A 19,704-nucleotide genomic window follows, 5' to 3' on the forward strand; every position below is an offset into this window, starting at 1 on the left:
TAATTCTTCATCATTTCTTTCATATTTACCTTTTTATATTTCTCTTGATTGTTGTGTATGAATATCAAATTTTCTATTCAATTCTGGTCTTCTTATTAGGATTGTTTGAACGTTTTCTAATTCATTAACTATCCATTTACTCCCCTGTCTTATAACACTCAATTATACTAGGTAGGCTATTCTTGGTTATAATCCTTTGCTTTCTGAAATATTACATTCCAAACCATCTCTTTATTGTTGTTATTGTATTTTGTGTGATCTTAACGTGGCTCCATAATATTTGAATTCCTTCTTACTGATGCTTGCAGAATTCTCTCATTGACTGAATTTTGGTTATAATCTTCCTGGGAGTTTTTTGGGAGACATTTCTTTCAGGAGATGACCAATGGATTCTTTCAATTTCTACTTTACCTTCTGGTTCTGTACTATCTGGGAAGTTTTTCTTTAGAATTTCTTTAAGAGAATGTGGCCATACTTTTTTATTTTTGCTCATGGCTTTCAAGGTACTCCAATGATGATTTTTAAATTATTTTTTCATCATCTATTTTCCAGGTTGTTTTTCCTAACATATTTCATGTTTGCTGCTTAATGTTTCTTTCAATCTTTCAATTTTGTGTTATTGTTTCTTGATGTCTCATGGAGTCAATAGCTTCCAATTGGCCAGTTCTGCTTTTTAAGGAGTTATTTCCTTCTTTATTTGCCAAACTGTCCATTTTCTTTTTATAATTTTCTTGCACAGCTCTCATTTTTTTGCAATTTTTCCTCAACTGCTCTTATTTGACTTTAAAAATAATCTTTGTTTTTCTATTAAAAAAAAAAAAAACCCATAAAACTTTTAATTCTTCCAGGAATTTTTGTTAGGCTTATGTCCAATTTGCATTTTTATTTGAGGCTTTGCTTGTAGATGTTCTCATGTTATTTTCTGTCTTAAGCTTCACTATCACCACTACAGATTTTTACAGTCAGGTTCTTTTTGAGTTTGTTCCATTTTTTGAACTGAATTTTATGTCAGTACTGAGCCCTGCTCAATTCCAGAGGGAAACAGAGATAGGGAATGTTTGTCCTGAGCTTTTTTTTTTTCACTTTGTTCTGCTACTGCTTTCATAACTCAGTCTGTAGACTTTTAAGCTTTTGGTTCGTCCAACAACAATCTGGGAAAAGGTCTGTTCATTGTTCTCCAAGACTGTAAATTCCTGACATAATTTGGACCTATTGGCTCATGTGTGGTTGAATTTCTATATACTGCTGTCTATTCAGTCACTGTTAATCCAAGGAGAGATTCTATAAATTCTGACTGATTGAACTGTTGTTGGCTCCCCATTGGTTTTGATTTCCTTATCCTGGTTTATTCCATTACAGGCTTATATGTAGGAGAGAAGGTTAGAACTGAGTCTCCTCTCTGCTCTTGAGCTCAGAATCACAAAGCTAAGGTTTCTGGGCCTGTTCCTTATTCTTTACAGAGTTAGAGAATCTGATCCCTTGCAAACACACACCTCTCTGCTCTAGAACTATGATTTGAATATGGGTAATGGGAGACAGAGCTGTCAGATGGAATTTGTTCCTATTCTCAGGAATAGCATAATGGTCTCCTTGGGATCTATTTTTTGTCTGAGTGTTCAATCCTCTTACCATACTTGGGTGCTAGGCTACTTCGCATTTTGCTGCTGCCATACTCTTGTGAAGTTTCTACTTGCTACTGCACAACCGCTGCAACTCTCAGGAGTTCTTAATTTTTTTTGTTATAGATCTCTTTGGCAATTTAGTAACTTACTAAAAATGAATTCATCTCAGAATGATTACAAAGGAAATTACTTGGAAATACAGTTACCAAAATGTTATCAAAGCAAGTTCATGTCTCCAGGTAAAGAATCCCATGTCTAACCCCTAGCTCCCAATAAGCAAGTCCTGCTTCTCATAAGATTCCCTCAAGATTTTTTGTGATTTCAGATTTTGATTCCAATTTTACTGCAAACGTCACCTCTTACCTCTGCTCCTTCTAGCCCCTCAACTTGTCTGCTTAATCTTGATTCATTCAAACCAATTGTGATTTCCATTTATACACAAACTTCTTGGCTACCCTCATTCCCAACTCCCCAAACCAGGAAAGATTGAACCAGTACCATAAATCCTACTCAGTTACAGTCTTTGTGGTCACAGGGAGAATACACAACTCCAGTTAAAAATGCCAATAAAAGATGTTTTACCATAAGGAACAGACAGGATGTATGTGGGCACTAATTATTTTAGCAATGCCTCTTGTCAAGAAATCCCAGATGACAATTCGGCCATCATTACAGCCAACAGCGAGCAGTGTGCCCCATCTGTTAAAGGTACAGGTCAGGGCCATACTGATGCAATCCAAAGTTCCATCAGCTTCCTAAAATACAATGCAAATATAGATAAACAGCAACAGCAAGTTACTTCAATTCCTCTGGCTTCTCATTCAGTTTAAACATTTTTTCCTGAACATAGTCATAAAAAGTTCTGAGAATTCCGACCCAAACTGCCCATCCATTTTTTCCCCCTACCACCCAAATGAAATAACTTAGCCCCCAATGAGAGTTAGAATAAAACTATAATGATACTGGATATTTTTATGAGAATCTAAAATTGTGCTTTCCCCAAAAGTTGGCATCATATAACCACTAGTTAGAAAGATCAAGGAAGACACTGAAAGCTTACCTCTGGGTAGTTCTGTCCAAAGGACTCTGCAACAAAGGAAAGAAAGTATATTAATTTTTAAAATAGCAGCAACATATTTTAAAGTACTAGTGAAGGAGTACTCTCTCAGGAGGAAGTATATTTCACTTAGTTTTAATTATTAAAAAGTTTTTATTGTTCTGACCCAAAAATTTACCTCCTTATAAATCCCACCTTCTGATCTTCAAAGAATACATTGAACCTCCCTTCTGGATGACAGTCTTTCAATATTTGATCAATGCTACTAAGTCTCCCCAGGATTTTCTTTTCTCTAAGCCAAACATCCTTACAATGCTGCTCATATGACCATGCTTCAATCTCCCTACTCACTAATTTGTAAAGTTACTCTAAAATAGTAGTTCTTAACCTTTTTGTGTATCAAGAAACCATTTAATAGTCTAAAAGTCAATGCATCCCTTCAGAGTGTTTTTAAATAACTGAAGGAAATAATAAAATTCAGTGAAAATAAAAAGGTAACTTTTTCCCATCCAAATTCAAGGAGCCGCACAATCTATTCAGAAGATTCCCTGAGTATTCTCCAAGTATCAGCTTAAGAATTCTTGCTCTAAAAGCATCCAGAGACTAATGCAATACTCAGGAGTCTATCCAGTACAAACTATAGCATAACTACATATTCCTTTTTCTAGAAACTATAATATAATGCCTCAAAAGTATTCCTCCTTTTGTTAAAGTTCTGTTCTGAACTCTCAATCTGGCAGAGATGATCCAGCATTCTCAGTAGAGCAACACGATCTAGTAAATCTAAGTCAAAAAAGATCCAACGCCAGGATCAGGAATGGGCTGTTCGTCTATTCAATAACTAATTTAAGTTTTAAAAGGTTTATCATCAGAAAGCATTGTCATTTTGAGCTAAGCAACTCATGAAAAAATCTCAACCGGCAGAAATTAGGCATTGATCCATACTTAACACCGTACACCAAGATAAGGTCAAAATGGGTTCATGACCTAGGCATAAAGAATGAAATTATTAATAAATTAGAGGAACACAGGATAGTTTACCTCTCAGACCTGTGGAAGGGGAAGGATTTTATGACCAAAGCAGAACTAGAGATCATTACTGATCACAAAATAGAAAATTTCGATTATACCAAACTGAAAAGTTTTTGTACAAACAAAACTAATGCAGACAAGATTAGAAGGGAAGCAATAAACTGGGAAAATATTTTTACAGTCAAAGGTTCTGATAAAGGCCTCATTTCCAAAATATATAGAGAATTAACTCTAATTTATAAAAAATCAAGCCATTCTCCAATTGAAAAATGGTCAAAGGATATGAACAGACAATTCTCAGATGAAGAAATTGAAACTATTTCTAGTCATATGAAAAGATGCTCCAAGTCATTATTAATCAGAGAAATGCAAATTAAGACAACTCTAAGATACCACTACACACCTGTCAGATTGGCTAAGATGACAGGAAAAAATAATGATGATTGTTGGAGGGGATGCGGGAAAACTGGGACATTGATGCATTGTTGGTGGAGTTGTGAACGAATCCAACCATTTTGGAGAGTAGTTTGGAACTATGCTCAAAAAGTTATCAAACTGTGCATACCCTTTGATCCAGCAGTGTTACTACTGGGATTATATCCCAAAGAGATTATAAAGAAGGGAAAGGGACCTGTATGTGCACGAATGTTTGTGGCAGCCCTTTTTGTAGTGGCTAGAAACTGGAAACTGAATGGATGTCCATCAGTTGGAGAATGGCTGAATAAATTGTGGTATATGAAAATTATGGAATATTACTGTTCTGTAAGAAATGACCAACAGGATGATTTCAGAAAGGCCTGGAGAGACTTACACGAACTGATGCTGAGTGAAATGAGCAGGACCAGGAGATCATTATATACTTCAACAACAATACTATATGATGACCAGTTCTGATGGACCAGGCCATCCTCAGCAACGAGATCAACCAAATCATTTCTAATGGAGCAGTAATGAACTGAACTAGCTATGCCCAGAAAAAGAACTCTGGGAGATGACTAAAAACCATTACATTGAATTCCCAATCCCTATATTTATGCACACCTGCATTTTTGATTTCCTTCACAAGCTAATTGTACAATATTTCAGAGTCTGATTCTTTTTGTACAGCAAAATAACGTTTTGGTCATGTATACTTATTGTGTATCTAATTTATATTTTAATATATTTAACATCTACTGGTCATCCTGCCATCTAGGGGAGGGGGTGGGGGGTAAGAGGTGAAAAATTGGAACAAGAGGTTTGGCAATTGTTAATGCTGTAAAGTTACCCATGTATATATATCCTGTAAATAAAAGACTATTAAATAAAAAAAAAAAAAAAAGAAAAAGAAAAAATCTCAACCTTCATTATTGAAAGTAACCATCCACATGAATCAAATGATTCACAGAATTTTACAGCAAATAAAGCTTCAGTTGCCATCTAGTCCAATTCATGGGGGTTATGAACCCCCAAAGACCCAAGACTCAACAAGTGGGCACCCAAACCTCTGCTTGAAGATCCTTAAAGGGGCGTATCTACCCAACTATCTACCAAAGTAGCTATACTTTTCGAGAACTCTACTTGTTAGGAAGCTTCTCCCAACATCAATTTTGGATTTGCCTTTTTTGTTGGGTATTTATTTACTTCCTTTGAAGACCTATTCAGATCTTTACCAGAACTCATTGGAGAAGAGATCTCTTCTAGGTCATCACTTTTACGTGAATTTTAGGAATCCATGTCTTTCACCTCTCAGTCTTAAATCTCCCCCCCAACCCTTTATCAAACCAATTTACATATTCCTATAGCTACTTTGCATTTCCACATTAGCATTCATCCTGGACTCCCTATTCTATATATTTAAATGCTATCTACTTCTTTCATATCTAGCTAAAACCCTAATGATTCCCTTACCATTCCAATCCTATCTCTAAGTACCAATGGAAAAAAAAAGAAAAATGCAATTTTGTCTCACACATTATGTTTCTGATTTATATTGAACTTGCAGTTAGCAAAAGCCCCTACATTTTTTCCACATGAAAGCCTTATCTCCATATAATTTTCTAAACTTAAACAATAACCAATCAAAAAACATTAAGAGATGCTAATCACTGTGCTAAATATGCATTAGGGAAACAAAGCCAAAAAGAAAACTTTCCCATCTCTAAGAATTTTAAGGATTTTTTCCTAAGGGAAAACAACAAGTAAATTTAAAAGTATATAAAAAGTAAAGATACCGTAATGGGAGGAAATAGTTGAGGAAAAGAAAAGGACTTAATATTCTACAGTCAAACCTAAAATGAAACTTAGATTTGGCCCATTGTTTTGATATCTTTTTAGATACAGATTCTGTCATTCAACAAGCATAGGTTATTTAAAAATAAGAAAAGTATTTCTTCAATATCTTTACTCATAAAACTGATGAAAATGTTCAACGGGGAAACCTCTTAAGATGTAGGAATGAGTCTTTGGGGAAGACCATTAAAGACCTCCCTGGAGGTAAAGATCCATTGTCGTTCTTTTCACTTGAAAGCTCAACATCTAGTTGTGATTTATCCACTCTGAATTTTTTGACCTCATATTTGTAGGGATCATGAGTCACCCTGTCAAATGCTTTACTGAAATAATAATATACCTTTATATAATAAAATCAGAATCCAAAAATATTTTGAAATGTCTACCATCTAAAAGACAATTATTATATATAAGTCTATGACCTTTATATTAAAAAGGAAACTGAAATTAGTCTGACATGGCATGAATTGTTCTTAGTAAACTAAGCAAGAGTCCTTCAGTCAGTGAACAAGCATTTTATTAAGTACTTGCTGAAATTGTGTTAAATACTATAGATACAAAGAAAGGCAGGAACACTGTACCTGCCCTCAAGATCACATTCTATGGGGAGACAACATGCAAGAGATATATACAAAACTTATTGTGTATCTAAGTTATATTTTAATATATTTAACATCTACTGGTCATCCTGCCATTTAGGGGAGGGGGTGGGGGGGGTAAGAGGTGAAAAATTGGAACAAGAGATTTGGCAATTGTTAATGCTGTAAAGTTACCCATGTATATATCCTGTAAATTAAAGGCTATTAAATAAAAAAAAAAATAAAATAAAATAAAAAAAAAATAAAAAAAATAAAAAAAATAAAAAAAAAAGAGATATATACAAAAGGTAAATGAAAAATATAGATACACACAAAATAGAGTGAAAATAGATAGAAGGCAGACAAGAGAGGAATGTTTTAGCAAATGGAGGGACCAGAAGATTTGAGTCTAGAAAGAAGCTAGGGAAATAAAGTAGCAGAAGTGAAACATTCAAGATACAGTGGACAAGCTATAGAAAAACGTACAAAAAGAGTGATAAAGTACTATGTGTGTTCATACCACCTCAGGGGTCCTCAAACTTTTAAAATAGGGGGCCAGTTCACTGTCCCTCAGACTGTGGGAGGGCCGGGACTATAGTAAAAAACAAAACCTTTGTTTTGTGGGCCTTTAAATAAAGAAACTTCATAGCCCTGGGTGAGGGAGATAAACGTCCTCAGCTACTGCATCTGGCCCGAGGGCCGTAGTTTGAGAACCCCTAAATTAGATGGAAAGGAATAAAATGTGAGCACACAGGAAAGTTTAAAAATGAGTAAACTACGAAGGGTAGCTAAACAAAGGAATTAATATTTAATCCTTTCAATAATAAGGAAAGGGGAGGGAGGAGGTGTTAGATAAGGGAAGACCTACACTTAAGGGAAACCACTTGAGCAGCAGAATATAAAAGGTAGTGAAAGATTAGAATTGGGAAGGCCAATTAGGAGGCTACCGTAATAATGTAGAAGAGAAGGGAAGGTAAACTGAGAGATTTGAATAATAGATGTTGCAGAGAGAGAGAGAGAGAGAGAGAGAGAGAGAGAGAGAGAGAGAGAGAGAGATTGAATATGAACTGGAAAAGTTGTGACAGAATTATGAGCTGGAAGGAACTTCAGAAACTACTTAGACCAAGCCTCATCTGAAACAAATTCTTCCATTATAAATAGGGTGGGGGGGGTGGGGGGAGGAATCATTAATCTTTGCTTAAAGACCTCCAAAAAGGAAATACTAATGACTTCTTGAGGCAGTTCAAACCACTTTTGGCCATCTTGAAGCATAAAGCTCCAGGAGGGCAAGGCCTATTTTTCTTCTTGCCTTTTTCTCTTTCCATCCCCATTGTTACCCCATTGTTACTCTTCATATCTCATCGTCCACATCCCATCAGTTGCCAAGTCCTGTCCATTTCACGTACATACATACCCCTTTCTCTCCTCTGACACTGCCATAAACTATGGCGCAGGCCTTCACCAACTCTCCCTGCTCTCCATCTCTCCCAATCTAGTCCATCCCCATTCAGCAATCCAGGTAATTCTCCTTATGTCGCATCCATCAATTCAATAAACCCCAGGGACTCCCTGTAGCCTCTGCATCAAATCTAACACCCTCCGATCACAGCCCTTCACAACTCGGAACCTACTATCTTATCTTTCAAGTGTTCTTATACTGTAGTCTCCTCCCCATTCTTTACAGACGAGGAGGACAATGACAAGGAAGAGGATAAGGAAACACTGATGGGGAAGCAGGAGAAAACGTCGGCAATAAACTTTGCGAAGAAAGTGGACAAAGAGAAAAGGACAACTTGGAGAGAGGGAAATAACCTATTTATTTGACAGAATTCCCATTGAGATGTGGCTGTTTGGGGAGGACAGCGATGCCGGCCGTTCCGCCCACAACGCGCTCCGTTTCTCGGCTCTGCCTTTTCACAGCCCCCACTTTCCCTGGCTTCCCAGCTCGATGACAATCGCACCGGGTTCCGGACGCCTCTCCGAGCCCCGTTACCCGAGCGGCTTCGCTCTGAGAGTCCCTCCGCTTCCTCCCGGAAGCATCCCGTCGGTGCTCCGCGCCCCTCGCTCCCAGGTGCGGGAGTTTCCCCCCAGCATCCCCGACAGGAGGGCCCGCTCTTGCCTTTCCCGTACGCTCCCGGGCGCTAACAGACGCCTGCTTCGCTAACCGAGGTAAGGGCGGAGGGATTTCCCCCGCCCGCCCCTCTCAGACCGCCCCCGAACCCCTGGGTCTCTGCCCCTGAGCGCGGACGCCCGAGCAGCCGCAGCACTCGCAGCAGAGACTACCGGAGGGCGCCTTCGGAGAGCGCCGGACGAGCCCCTCTCCCCACCCCGCAGAGGCACAGACTCCGCAGCCGCCTGCGGACAGTTCGGGAAGGACTGAGCGAGTCGCCTCCCCCCGGCGGCGGCCGCTCGCCCCGGGCCGAGAGCAGCCGGCCGCGGACGCGGGGCCCGGCCCGAAGGGTCCGCCACTTCTCACCCAACAACTCCAGGTTCATCCCGGCGGACTATCGCGGCCAGGATCGGACTCCGCCTCCAGCCACCCCGCGCTTGGGGCCGCGTCTAGGGAGCGGACGCAGCGAATGTTCACAGACGCTGGGGACTTCGCCAGGGCGAAGGACCCCGCCGCTCTTGCTCCCGCTTCCGCTTCCTGCCCCTTTCCCGGGCTGAGAAGTGGGGCTGTCTAAGACAATGCCTAAACTGGAAAGAAGCCCAGCGGCTTCGCGTGAGACGCCGAATAAGAGTCTTTCAGAAGTTGCCGAGGTAAAATGCGTGACCTGTTGATAAGGTTCCAGATATCAGTGGCTGAGCTAATAGAAGCGACTGGAGCCATAGGGCAAAAAATCTAGACACACAAGATGCCTCGTCAAAACGTTCCGTGTCGCAACGTGAGGCCGCGTCGCAGCAGTTCCGAACCGAAAGACGCGGGGAGAAGAGGAGAGGAAGGATAACCGGAAAAGCTCCCGAGTGACAGACGGATGCCCGGAAATGCCTGTGTGCGCGTAGCTGCCCGCCCCTGGAGCGAGAGGAAGGGGGTGTTGGCGCTCCGCTTGGGCCTCCTTTTTGCTCTCTTGCTGCGTTCCTGGAGCGGGAGGGACTCCTGGGCCCTTCCCGGCCGAGGCGAAGGCCCGAGGACCGCGTCCTTTGTCCGAGCATCGCCGCGGCGGCCGGGCCACACGGTGAGGGGGTGGTCCCTGAGGGGAGGAGAAGGGAAGGAGCCGCGGTCAGCCTGAGAGGAGGAGGGCCCCGGCGATGGGGGCAGGGGGAGCCGGGGAGGGAGAGCTCGGGAAGTCCCCCCCCCCTCCCCCCCGCCCTAGCCGAGACGGGCGGTACATGAGACCGCAGCGTCCTCATGTGGGCCAGAGTGAGGCCGGAACCTGCTGGGTCCCGCAGGCTGTCGGAGCGCTTCTGCGTGCGGGCCAGGGGCTGAGCAGGTAGCGATAGCAGGCTCCTTGGGGAGCCACCATCCAAGGGGGCAGGGGACCCCCACCCGGCCACTTAGGGCGTCCGTAGAGGCGCTGGAATGAAACGCCGCGGGAAAGCTCGACTGCTGGCACTTGCAGGAAGCCGGTGTCCTTGGCTGGGAAGGTGCTTGGGAGAGGGCGAGGTTTGGAGAAGCCTGGAGAGATGCAAGGAGGGGGCTTCGGGCTTCATTGGTCTGAGCAGCCGTCAGAGTAGCATTTTGCTGGAGGTTAGAAAATTGTGCGTCTGTGTGTAGTATGTCGTTTGTAGTAACCATGAAGAGCCTATTAATGGGTAAAAGGGAATGTCTTAGGTGTCCCCTTTGACAGTAATCAAAGGGCTGAACCAGATAGATAGGACCTCCTCATTTTGGAATATTGATGAAAACATTTTCTGGGGAGAATTCTGCCTGTGCAGCAAAAGTTTTCATACTCATACTCATACAGTAGTCATAACCCAGCGTTGTCTGTACTGCTACTAATTGCTGATATTTAGATACTACTTGATTTTAAAAGTGCTTTCTATACATTATATCATTTGATTTTCACAGGGCCCTGTAAAGTGTGTGCCATTATTTTTAATTTTTTTTTTTTCCCAAATAACTTTCTCTTCTCATCTCCTCCCTCAGTTATACACATATATAGTCAGGCAAAATAAATTACTGCCTTAGTCACTTCTAAAAATACTATGCTGCAGTCTACCTCTTCTCTATCAGGAGATAGGTAGCCTTTTTTTATATCAGTTCCTAAACTTTTTTAAAAAGTTGATCGTTTTCAGTATATAAATTGTTTGGATAGTTCTGTTCACTTTGTTCTGCATCAGTTAATACAGGTTTCTCTGAATAATCCCCTTGGACATTTCTTCTTTAATTTTTAAAAATTCAGTTTTATTCAATTTCAGATCCAAGTTTTCTCCCTCCCACTGAGAAAGCAGCAAAACCAAACCTCTGTTATAAACACATATATAGTCAAGCAGTTAAGATAATGGATAAATCTTGCAGCTCTAGAGTCAGAAGGATCTGATTTCAAATTCCAACTCAGACACTTACTAGCTGTGTGACCCTGGGCAAGTTATTTAACCCTGTTTGCCTCAGTTTCTTCCTCTGTAAAATGAGCTGGAGAAGTCATTGGCAAATCACTCCAATAACTTTGTCAAGAAAACCCCAAAACAGGGCAACTGAAAGTCAGATACAACTAAAATGACCTAACAACAATAGTCAAGCAAAGTAAGTTACTACATAGTCTGTACCCAAAACAAGACAAAACAAATAAGTCTCTCACCTATCTGGATGTGAATAGTATGTTTCATAATGAGTCCTCTGGAATTGTGGTTGGTTATCATCCTATTGATCAGAGTTTACAAATATTTTCAAAGACTTTTTACAGTATTGCTAAATAAATTGCTCCCTGGGTTCTGTTTAGTTTACTCTGAATCAGTTCTTCTGAGATTTCTCTAAAACTATCCCTTTGATCATCTGTTACAGCACAATAGTATTTAATCACATTCATATACTTTAATTTGTTCCATCATTTCCTAGTAGATGGGCTTCAGACCCAGGTCCTAAATCCAAAATTGGTATGGTTTCCCAATACTACATGTGTTTCAGAAATAGAATGTGTTATATAGAAACAGACAAAATACACTAGAGACAATGGTTACTTGGGTCAGGCCTTCAGTAAATACTTATTGTTTGTCACATGGATATTTTGGTCACTGCATCTGGGATCACTACACCCCATGATTCTGAGACAACTTATAAATATAACTAATCCACTATCCATTATCTTTGGAAAATGATAGGAAAAGGCTTGGGTGCCAAAAGAAGAGAAATAAGCAGAATGTTCGAAACAGGAAGATTGGGAGGTTAACATTAATTCTGCATAAATTTTTAGAACAGATTGTTGAAAGAATGGTTTGTGATCACTTAGAAATGGAAAAAGTGATCATGAGTGAGCATGAATTGACTTAAGAACAAGTTGTACCAGACTATCCAGTTTTCCATTTTTGGACATGGAATGTGATAGACATCATAAACCCATCATGACTAAGTTTCTTGTTTCCTTATGGACAAGATATGGGCTTGGGTTCAGAACTGGTTAAATAACTGAACCCAAAGAGGCTTGCCAACATGGAAGGAAGCCTCCCAGCAATCAGGGATCTCTCACTGTTCTGTTCTGCTCAACATTCTTATTTGTGATTTAAGATGAAGGTCTAATTGGCATACTTAACAAAATTTGTGCAGCACAGAACAGATATACTAATAAATTGAATGGTAAATATGGAATCCCAAAAGATTTCAGTATTCAGGAGCAATGGGTTTTAGTTAACAAAATCACATTTAATAGAGATGATTGTAAAGATGTGCATGGGGGGGTGGGGGGAGAACCAAATACAGGATAATAGAGATGTGGAACTAGAATGGCTGTTGTGGAAAAGCTTTTGGAGATTCTAAGAAATCACAACCACAACCACAGTGGGATATAGCAGCCCAACAAGCAAGATAATCATCCTACCACAATCACATTGGTTGGACCTCTTCTGGAATATTGAGTTCAGTTTTAGGCACCATATTTTCAGAAGGAACATCAACAAGCTGGAAGTGTGTGTGTGTGTGTGTAGGTATATATATTTTAAGGTACAAATATATAAAGTGCTTTGAAGTTTACACACATTCCAGTAGTTAAAACTTATACCTATCAAAGAAAAAATCCACACAAACTGCCATAATATAGTGGGAAAAAATCCTGGACACAGAGTCAAAAGACTTTAGTCCTACTATTTACTTGTGTAGCTTTAAATATAATAATAAGACTGTCTACCTTACTTTGTTGTGAGAAAGTGCTTTGTAAACTTTGGTGTGTTCTATAACTATGAGCTCATAGTTATATTAGCTTTAGTGATATTTTCTACTACTAGGGGAAATAATTTTAAATTGAAAATTTACTAATTTTAAGGATATTTTGCTTCATATTTAGATTCTGAAACCTGTTTTCTTGTAACTTTCATCAATTGCTCTTAGCTCTATATTCCTTGGTTAATCTAAAAAGTCATAGAATTAAAATTTAAAACTGGGAGAGAACATATCCATCATCTAATCCCCTTATTTTATAAATGAAGAAACTGAGGTTAAAGGATTTGTTCAAGGTTACAAATCTAATCCCTTCAAACATTTGACAGGTTTCATATTTACTCTTCTCTTTTCCTAGCTAAGCACCTCCAGTCAATATTCATGTGGAATAATTTCAAGATCATTCAACATCCTAGTATTCTCCTATATGTATGTATGTGTGTATATATATATATATATATATATATATATATATCTCCTTAAAATATATACCTGTGTTTGTGTGTGTGTGTATATATATAAAGAGTTGAATATGTCTTTCCCTATATATATGTGTGTGTGTGTGTGTGTGTATGTAAACTTCAAAGCACTATATATATATATTTCCAGGACACTCCTGGGCAGCTGCCAGGAATCACAGTGAATGAGTCTGGGGGAAGGAAATGCTACAGCAGAATTTTACAGTCCCAGTGCTGAAAAGAGCTGACAGATACCAAAAACACATTAATTGAATCAGAGAAAAAGGCTTTCTGAGAACTCACACCATAGCATCTAATTAGATTGTGCAGTAAGGTCATAGATTATCAACAATTAGAGAATAATGATTTGGACAGTAAAAGCAGCTTAACTAAGTTACAGAAAAAGAAAGAAAGATCTGGGGGAAAGGAGACTAAGGAAGAATATTAACCCAATGCCAACTACAGAATTATGTCACAATAAGAAAAATCTTCTGGCTTATTTAGTTTAAGCTGACCTGGAGTCTCATTTATCGTACCCCTTACAGGTGGTCATTTAGTCTTCACTTAAAGACCTCCAGTGATGAAAAACTACTCTTCAAGGCAACATATTCCACTTTTGGACAATTATGTTAGGAAGTTTTCCTTATGTTGAGGTGAAATTTTCCTCCTAATAATTTTCTTATGTCATTCCTAGTTCTTCCTGCTGCAGCCAAGCCAAAAATGAAATCACTCATTTGATACAAAGTTAAATAAAAAGTCCTCAGTTTCCCAAACATTAGCCAACAGAATCTGATCAAATAGACTAAGGTTTGGGCACAGATGTTGTCTGGCCTTCACCCTTTAAAACTATTCTTGTCAAATAGCACAGTTTTCGAAATTTAGAAGGGACAGCATGTTTATTCATTCAATAATCTGCATATCAACCCCTGTGGTACACTGTAATAAGATGTTTGTGATACAAAAATGAATTGTTGAAAAGGCCTGGATTAGGTGTTCAGATAAAGCTGGATCCTGGTCCCATCTCTAATGTGTGATTTTTTTTTTAATCCATATGTAAAATTAAGGACTTGGACTAAATGATCTCATAACATCCTTTTCAGTTTTCCTTTGACTGAAATTTTAAACCAGAAAATGACAAAATGGTACTAAATGAAGACTACTTGGTCACAATGTTGTGTAGTGTAAAGTAGAGGAGAAAAAGACCAGTCAGTGACATCAATTAGCAGATGATTGCAAAAATCCAGGGGAAGGATAATTAGAGCTTGAATAGAGCAGTAGCAGTGGGATTAGAGAGGAAAGAACAAATGAAAAGACTTCCAGAAATCAGTTTATTCCATTGCAGTCTTTTGAGTCATTGGGACCAGGAAGGGAAGAGAAAATCAGGAGTGGGGGGAAACCAAGCTAGAAAAAATACCATGACTGCCCTGAGACCCACCTTCTTCCATCCAGTATTGAAGTATCATCATTTCAGCAGTTGTGGTGAAACTTTGAAAAGTACTTTAGGATAGAGGACTAACTTGACTTTGACATCCTGAAATACTATTAGAATGAGGCAGAGAAGACAAGTAAGGGCAGAAGGAGCATTCCTACAATTTTACATCATAATTTATTCCTTGGATTAAAACTTTTATCCCTGTCAGGATCTATATTGTCTTCTCTTCATGCTTTTTTGGTTTTGGTGACTCATTAACAAGTGGTATTTCCTACTCCCAGTAGGCTGATACTTAGATGAGTAAACTGCAATAGGTAGAATGTAGAAGACATAGGATTTTGGAGCTGGAAGAATGGCCTCTTTATTTTGCAAATCAGGAAACCTAAGGGTCAGAGATGTAGAGTTGTCTTCTTAGAACCACAGTAGCTTAATGGTGCCAGAGCCAAGTCTAGGACCAAAGTCTTAATCCTACCCAGTGCTTTTTCCCAGTATGTCAAATTACCTCCCAGAAGTCTCTTTCCATTGGTTTTCCCCAAACAATGCATACGTTATTAATGATATTCCCTATTGCTTCCTACTACAAAGACCTCTTTCATTTTATTTCCATTTTTTGGTCTGTCCTTTACAGGGAAAATTGTTCTACACTCAGCATTTTTCTCAAGTTTTTCATCCACCTCCAAGATCTACAATTTGCTGCAGTAAGAAGTCAACCAGCCCTCAGTGATTCAGGTAATGCTGCTGCATCTCCCATGAAGCATGCTGCCATTGATAAAGACAGGGAAAATCTTATATGTAGTAGGTATCAATACTGTCCTTAGTGGGGATGACGTCAAATAATGATAGAAAGGACTTGAATATTAATTAATATATTAAATGCCCAGTTAGATTTTTATCTGTCTTCAGGTGTTTTCTACTTAGACATTTAATAAATATTCAAATAGATAGACTTGTAGTTATCAGTGATTCGGATTTCACAAAATGTAGCATGTCAACCAACGATTTTTCTGCTTGTTTGATCGTATCAGTTAATACAGTTGTTCTCAGTTTCCTCTGAAGTTGTACATTTCATTATTTCTCGTAACGTAGAATACTCCTTTGTATTCATATACCCAAATTTGTTTTGTCATTCTAAAGTAGGTGGGTTATCTACTTAATTTTTTACTACTATGAAAAAGACTTCTATAAATATTTTTTAATAGATGAATTTCTTTCCTCTTTTGGGGATATCTTTGTTAAAGGGTACTGTTCTTTGGGTACATAGTTCCAAATTGCTCTCCAGAATCCCTAGACCAATTCATAGCTCCACTAGCAGTGCACTGTGAATCTATCTCTTCTTAATCACCTCTTTATATGGTAGATGATTGTCACAAAATCCTCTGGCCTAAAAAAAAATTTCACTTAATGGCCAAGATTCTAATGATAACCTGAACTATATGCTTAGCCTAACTTGGTAGAATCTGCCAGAGTTTGTTCTCCTCTGGTATAGCTTTAAGGGTTCAAGTTCCTTACCATGATTAAGCATTGGAGTGGGTTATATAATCAATGATTGTGGAGCTGATAGATTTATTAGAGTAAATACCTATTTCCCAATGAATAAATGATCAAAAATTATGAATAATTTTAAAGAGAAAATATGAAATGTTAGTAATATGAAAAATTGTCCAAACTTTGATTTTTAGAAATCATGCAAAGTAAAACAGTAGTAAACTACCAACCTTGTACCTAAAATACTGACAAAAATGGTTTAAAATAAAATTAAAAGTTGGTGGGAATTGGGGGGGGGGGGGAATCTATAAAATGGTGATATTTGCTCTGTCCCTTCATAGAGTTGGGTGGGGTTAAGTGCTTTGTAAACTTTTGAAAAACCAATAATAATAATAAAAATAGCTAGCATCTGTATAGTACTTATTTTGTTTCAGACATTCTGCTAAGCACTTTGTAGTTATCATTATTTCCATTTCAGATGATTGGCCCAGAGTCACACAGCTAGTCTTCAGGCTGGATTTGAATTCAGGTCTTCCTGACTCTAGATACCTAAGCAAATTTATATACATCTACAGGTGCTTATCTTGGGATTGGAGTTCTCTTGACAGGAAATTTATTACCTCCTTATCCAGCCGCCATTGCACAAACAGCTTTTAATTCAGGTCCTCTAGCTCTTTCTATTCTTAACAAAGATATTCTTCTTTGTTGGGAAATATAGTTCCCATTATTTAACTTTTAAAACTGCTTAATAGTTCTGAATGCAACTACAGGAATTGGAGAGAAAAACCATGGAGAAAGATATCTTTGCTAAGAATAGAAAGAATATTGACTTTAGAGCTGGGCACTTAGATTGAAATTTTGTTCTGATTGGCTTGAAATTATAAAATAAATATATATATATATATATATATATATATATTCTCCTAAGAAGAACTAGAGATGTTTGTATGTATGCGTATATATATATATATATTCCAAATTCATACATTTCAGTGCAAATGACAGTCCTTCTGTTACTGGTATGTTTTGGAAGCCATCTCTCAAGACTTATTAACCACTACAAAAAAAAAAGTCACTGTATGAAACTAAGCATCCCAATTCAAAATATTTAAAACTGTAGATACTGTGGTTAAAAATTTTTTAACATAGGGATTATGAATTAACGTTGTTTCCCCCCAGAGTAGGGTGAATGTGACAAAAAATATAAATGTAGAGAAATCTGAAAATATTGTTTAAGAAACGATGCTGGAACTTCCCACATATAGGGTGGTAATTGCTCCATAGCCAACAGTTAATCTGAAGGCTAAAGGTGAAGATTTTCCTTCCAACATTGAATTCCTTCAATGTAAATACTAACAAAATTATTATCATATTGAGAATTTATAAAATTTTATATTAAGGTTATGAACCATTTCTCTTCAGAAATTAATAAATATGAAAAGCTAAGTCTTTGGTTTGCTTTTCTAGTGAAACCGTTGCTGGAGTGCAGAACCTGGAAAATTTAAGTGCTGAGGTCAAAATTCAGGATGAGCAGATGGAAACAGAAGCATAGTTCAGAGACTGAATAAAGAATTCCAAGACATACAGCCAAGAGGAGACAGTTTGAAAACTGTACCTTTGGTTTATTGTCCAAGGGTGGCAGAATTATTCCTCTTGTAAAGTGTTTCTGCTTTTTTCCTGGAGACCACTAAAATCATACAGGAATGTGTTTTCATTAAATTGCTTTTTTTTTCCCCGTTCATTTTCATCGAAATAAAATCAATTCACAGTAAGACTATATTTAAAGAGATATATAAATGTTATGCGAAATATCTTTGAAGATAATCAGTGTGATTGTTGTTATTGAATGAAAACTCACTAATTTTTCTGCCCTTGGATTTAAAGATGTAACTACAAAAGCAAGACCAAACACCAATCACTTTCTAAACTTTGATTTTCTTATTGTTCAGTAAAAATGCTGCTTTACGATGTAGTTAAAAAGGGAGTAAAATGTGCATTGTCTTTTTGGAGAGATGAATATTGTGTCTTTAGTTTTAGTCCAGAATGAATTCTAACTATCAAAATAAGTAACTATTAAATCTTCAGTCTTAAGACAATTCTGCCAGATTTTCTTCTTCAGTGACCCTGAAGTGATTATTTGGGTAGTATGCAAATGAAATCACATTTTGGCAATTTACAAATGTATCTAATTCAGATTTTCCGCAATACCTGATGGACAATAATTATTGTATATGCAAAAAAAAAAAATCACTAAATGTTCACAAATAATGCTTGTGATGTTTCTCATTTTCCAAGTCTGATTCATTTTAAGAATTCAGAAAGTGAAGGTAACATTTCAGTCAGTAGTCTTTTTTTTTTAACCTTTTCTTAAATGTCAATTTGAAGCTAACTTGAGCTCATAATACCTTTAAGACTCAAATTTAATTCATATGTTAAGTGAGGCTACAATTTACAAATAAATATACTTCTTCATGAAAATATTTAACCAGATTTAAATTCTTTAATTTAAAATATTTCAGTTTCAAGTGGAAATCCAATTCCAGTATGAAGTGATAAATCTGAATGCTTAAACTTCATCTTTCACAAATTTAGTTTATTGCTCTTAACAAAATTTACAACTTGGTTACATTGTATAAGAACTTCATTAAGCCATGGAGACTTGTTTCCTGCTTTGTGTTCATGGTGAATAAACAATGTATAAATCCAATTCTGTCTGAGGCAACTTTTTAATTTTATGCTCTTATATTAGGGCAGATATGAAAAAGCACTCCTTCTACTCAGGTCTGTGATTTATTTTCTTGTTCTTCCACTCAAGAAATCATCAGAGATTTATGGTCTTTTTACATTGATTACATTAAATTGGGGGAATTCCCTTTTTTTTTTTTTTAAACTCAAGAGTCAGCTTTTTTAAGTATATGAAAATTTTAAGAATTATTAATTTTTATTTTTAAAAAAGCCTGTGATGATGATCAAAGTTTTTTTTTCATCTAAAAAAAATGCTGCAAATTGGCTGTAACATACAATATGACACCATAAAGAAATGTTTCCATTCTAAGGAGAAAAGAATTTTCTGGCACTAAACACATATTTAGTAAAATGACCATAAAAAGTCGTTGCACCTAATGTGTTTTAAAGTCCAAAGGGATATCTACCCTAGTCCTTACCTCTAGTTATAACCTAGAGACATCAGCTGAGCCAGCAAGTCATGTGGTTACCCAAGAGCAGTTTCCCATCAAAGTGAAGTGGAGGGAGGAATCTGAGACCTTGGCAGAAAAAGACTCCATTTCTCCAAAAACCTAAGGAGTGGAGTGTACAGTGAAGTAGTAAGAAAATTTGGCACCAAGAAGAAGGGAAGAACTACACATGGAAGCCAATGAAGAAGAAATTCATATAACTCACTTTTGCCCTCCAGAACTGATCAGGCCCTAAAAGCACCTGGTTACTCAATGCTTATATTTGCCC

The 19,704-nt window shown here is 37.8% G+C and overlaps 1 protein-coding gene and 1 long non-coding RNA gene across 4 annotated transcripts in view; one reads left to right on the top strand and one right to left on the bottom strand.

Annotated features, from left to right (window-relative positions):
• Positions 1-9,154, bottom strand: part of RBBP5 (RB binding protein 5, histone lysine methyltransferase complex subunit) — a 33,378-nt gene extending 24,224 nt beyond the window's left edge. For 2 of the 3 annotated variants that reach the window (XM_023501908.2, XM_003767612.4), the window contains exons 1-3: positions 9,037-9,153; positions 2,683-2,708; positions 2,205-2,377 (exon numbers count right to left, since the gene is read on the bottom strand). In XM_023501908.2, coding sequence (XP_023357676.1) covers positions 2,205-2,377; positions 2,683-2,708; positions 9,037-9,055 — 218 coding nt within the window. In that variant the 5' untranslated portion in view covers positions 9,056-9,153. Of the gene's footprint in view, positions 1-2,204; positions 2,378-2,682; positions 2,709-9,036 lie in introns of all 3 variants that reach the window. The other variant, XR_002770107.2, reaches the window with a different exon arrangement.
• Positions 9,155-9,443: 289 nt separating this feature from the next.
• LOC105750326 lies at positions 9,444-18,489 on the top strand. The gene is made up of 3 exons (XR_001120950.3): positions 9,444-9,736; positions 15,386-15,486; positions 17,710-18,489. It is a non-coding gene; the product is annotated as an uncharacterized LOC105750326 (long non-coding RNA).
• Positions 18,490-19,704: the final 1,215 nt, after the last annotated feature.

This window comes from Sarcophilus harrisii, chromosome 4 (genome assembly GCF_902635505.1).
Source record: "Sarcophilus harrisii chromosome 4, mSarHar1.11, whole genome shotgun sequence".
Classification (NCBI taxonomy): domain Eukaryota; kingdom Metazoa; phylum Chordata; class Mammalia; order Dasyuromorphia; family Dasyuridae; genus Sarcophilus; species Sarcophilus harrisii.